General features: G+C 33.1%; 1 protein-coding gene across 1 annotated transcript; it reads left to right on the top strand.

Annotated features, from left to right (window-relative positions):
* Positions 1–281: 281 nt before the first annotated feature.
* Positions 282–2,108, top strand: LOC140888186 (uncharacterized). Its single transcript, XM_073295872.1, has one exon. It carries the CDS (start codon positions 282–284, stop codon positions 2,106–2,108), a length of 1,827 nt encoding a protein of 608 aa, XP_073151973.1.
* Positions 2,109–4,093: the final 1,985 nt, after the last annotated feature.

Here is a 4,093-nt window from a genome sequence, read left to right as displayed (position 1 = left end):
AGTCTTCTTGATTTATAAAGTTTCCGTGGCTCGAGTTTTCTGAAGCAGAGGAAAGTGCATTTTGTTTCCCATGCTATTTATTTGACACCCCTTCTTCACAACAAAAGAAATTTACTGTTGAAGGATTCAAGAATTGGAGGAGAGTGAATTGCAAAAATTGTCCATTGAAAAGGCATGAAGGAGAAATTACTTCACATCATAGTGATTCTATGCAAAAATGGGAGGGTTTGAAAAAAGTTTCTCAGCATATTGATAGAAAAATAATTAAAGAGTCAGAAAAAATGGAAAAGCAAAATCGATTGCTTTTAAAGACTTTCATAAGAGCTGTGCGGTGGCTAGCATTGCAAGGTTGTGCATTTAGAGGACACGATGAGTCATCCAGTTCTCACAACCGAGGTAATTTTCTAGAATTGGTCAATTTTCAAGCAGAGTTATGCAAAGAAATTGGTGATATTGTTTTGTCTAAAGCGGCTAAAAATTCCAAGTATATAGCACCATCAATTCAACAAGAGATACTAAAAATTATTTCGGATCTTGTACGAAGTAAAATTCGTGATGAAATCGGGGATGCTAAGTTTTGTATTCTTGTTGATGAGGCAACTGATGAATCCCATAAAACACAAATGGCTCTTGTTTTACGATATGCAGATGGTGATGGGGTTGTTAGAGAGTGCTTTATGGAAGTTGTTGTTGTTGATGACACAAATTCCATGACTTTGAAAACACAAATTTGCAACCTACTATCACACCATAAGTTTTTGGTGGAAAACATGCGAGGTCAAGGGTACGATGGTGCTAGTAACATGAGGGGAGAATGGAATGGGCTACAAGCTTTGTTTCTCAGAGAATGTCCATATGCCTATTATGTTCATTGTTTTGCTCATCGACTTCAACTTTCCTTAGTTGCAGCAGCTAAAGAGGTATCAGATGTATGGTTATTTTTTTCTAAATTAACTTCCATTGTCAATTTTCTGACTGGTTCTTCGAAGCGGCACTGTCAGTTACAATCAATTAGGGAAGATGAAATAGTTGATTTGATATTATTAGGAGAACTTGGGACTGGTAGTGGATTTAATCAAGCTTGTGCTTTACAACGTCCTGGATCTACTCGTTGGAGTTCACATTACACCTCTGTTGGTAGAGTTATTGAATTGTTTCATTCCATTTGTACTCTTCTTGAAGATCTTATGGAAAAGGGATCAAACTCTAGTATGCGTGCAGAGTCTAAAGGTTTATATATTGGAATGATGACATTTGAATTTGTTTTCATGTTACTGTTGATCCACAGAATTTTGGAAGTATCAGATATCTTATGTCAAGCATTGCAACGAAAAGATCAAGATATTTTGAATGCAATGAAACTAGTCACAACTACAAAATTACTCTTCCAAAAGATGCGAAATGATGAATGGGTGGATTTTATATGGAGTGTAAATGATTTTTGTGGTGTTCATGATATTGAAGTACCTAATTTCTCTGATCCATACCTCCAAGGTACTAAACGTTCTTGTCAGCAGAAAAATCATTTCACATTGGAGGAGTATTATCATTTTCATGTATTCAATGTTGTGGTTGACAAACAGTTGATGGAGTTGAACAACAGATTTACTGAGAAATCAATGGAGCTACTCACTTTGTGTGATGCCTTGAATCCTAGTGATGGATTCCAATCATTCTCTGATAGTGCTATTTGTTCTTTGGCTAAGAAGTTTTATCCTTGTGATTTTTCTGGAGACGACATGGAACATCTGAGAAGTCAGTTGAATCATTACAAGCTTGATGTTTTTGAGGATCCGCGATTTAAAAATATTTATTCTCTTCCCGAATTATGTCGATTGCTAACCGAAACAAAGAAGTCAAAGATTTACTTCATGATTGATAGTTTGATCCGTTTAGTCTTAACTCTTCCGGTTTCTACTGCAACAACAGAGAGTGCATTTTCAGGAATGAAACTTCTCAAGACCCAACTTCGCAACAAAATGGAGCAAGAATATCTTAACAATGCTATGATTTTGTATATTGAGAGAGAGTTTGCTCGTGATATTGATTTGAAATATGTAATTGATAGGTTTGATCTTTTGAAAAATAGCAGATTGCAATTGAAATAGTATGTATAATTTTGTTGCCATAACTTGCGAATATTACTTTTTTATGCTTGTTTTGATTATATTATTTTGAAATGAAAGTTTTAGATTTTCTACATTTTTGGTGTTTTATAATTTATAGTTAAGCCCTCCCGAAAAAAAAATTCCTGGATACGCCCTTGGACATCAAGCTTCACTATGTAAGAGATATTCTGAGTAAGGAACAGATCATTGTTGAGAAGATACATACAAGTGAGAATCCTGCTGATATGCTAACCAAGTCATTGCCTCAAGCTAAGTTTAGACACTGCCAATACTTGGTTAACATAGGTGAAATAACGTAGGTCTATAAGTGGAGGAGGGTAATCAACTTATGAAGACAAGGTGGAGATTTGTTAGAGGTGTCTATCAAAGTTGGATAAGAGTGGATCTAGAAGTCTTAGCTGGAAGCCACAAATCAGAGATAACCGAAATCCTTCTAACGGTTTGACAGTTAGAGTTGGTTATTGGAGTTTGAAGCTTAAAAGGCAGCTGGTGTTAATCTGGATAAATACTCCAACAGACATTCATTCTAAAGAATTGGATAACAGTTACAAGAGAAAACGAAACAGAGATTCAAGAGAAGAGTCATAGTAGCTAAGATTTTTCTTAGAGTTGTTCTGTGATTGATCTTGGATCAAAGAAGCTTTGTAATTGTATACTTGTCTTGATCAATAAAGTGATTATCATTCCTCCCGTAGATGTGGACTCTTCACAAGAGTTGAACCACGTAATTGATTGAGTCTTCTTGTGTGTTCTTATTTTTGTTCACTGAGAGGTGCTTGTACGTAAGTGAGTTTCTGGAGATCAAGAGATTGGAGATCGTGAATTAAACTAACATATATGCATGTAGTTTACTGTGAGCAGCGGACCGTTATATTTCAGGATATGATTGTCATATTCAATAAGCATCACATATGGGCAATATATACCATCTCGACTCTAACTCGATCGGCCTTAATTTTAAATCGATATACATCATCATGTCCAAGCTATTATTGTCATTTCCAAAATCGCATAACCGTAGTATTTTGAATGGGAACTAGTTTAAATTTTTGGTTCATTATCAAAATATATCTTATTTCCTTCTTACTCCAGTACAGCTTCACTTTTAGCTATACGATCAAAGTATCCAACTACGCAAATTGAGTGGAAACAAACACTTTTGTTGATCATAAATGTGAATATGGAGAACTGGATGAATACGCCTTTAGATAATTAAGCGATTATCCCAAAATTATGTTTGTGTACTAAAATACAATATTCACGAGTTTAAAGTTGTTTCCAGTTGACACGACTCTAGTTAAAACTGCAAGAAAACGTTTATTTTATGCAGAAAAATGGCTTCAATTATAAGATGCTGTATTAAGGCCATTACTATATTGTGGCTGTTAGTCTCTTAGTCGTGCAAGAAATCTCCTCCTTTTATAGTTTTTATTTATTATTTATATATAGTAATGCATACTTAATTAAGGAACCTTATAATATTTCATTTTCTGCAATTTTCGTCGTTTCTTTAAAGAGTTACTTTATACATATAATTAATTAAAGTTACACACATATATAGTTACACAATATATTATATTACGTACTTTTTAAAATAATAAAACTATCGCAAATACAATTTAATTGAAAAACAATCTTAAAAGTGAATCGATTTGTAATTTCAAATGTGACATGTAACTTTTATTGTATATGTGACATTTTTATTTAAAATTACAAGAATTCACGTTTTCCATTAGAATCAATTCTAGTTGGAAATTGTGTTTCTATATACATAATAATTGTATTTAATTTTAGGTTAAAAAATATAAATTCAAGATGAAAATATTTATTTAAATTTGTAAGATTATATGTATGAATTATACTAGATTCTTCTTAATTAATTATATTAATTTTAATTTTAATAAAGGAAGTGCATGTGATCGATTGTGATTCCCTCACGCTCCACGGATTATTTAATCTTGTAA

Source organism: Henckelia pumila, chromosome 3 (genome assembly GCF_033568475.1).
Source record: "Henckelia pumila isolate YLH828 chromosome 3, ASM3356847v2, whole genome shotgun sequence".
NCBI lineage: Eukaryota > Viridiplantae > Streptophyta > Magnoliopsida > Lamiales > Gesneriaceae > Henckelia > Henckelia pumila.
The sequence above is the reverse complement of the archived record's forward strand: the minus strand, read 5'-3'. Positions and strand labels throughout refer to the sequence as shown.

Excerpts from the sequence above, each read along its gene's own strand:
- LOC140888186 (XM_073295872.1), top strand. The coding sequence starts at position 282 with ATGGAAAAGCAAAATCGATTGCTTTTAAAGACTTTCATAAGAGCTGTG.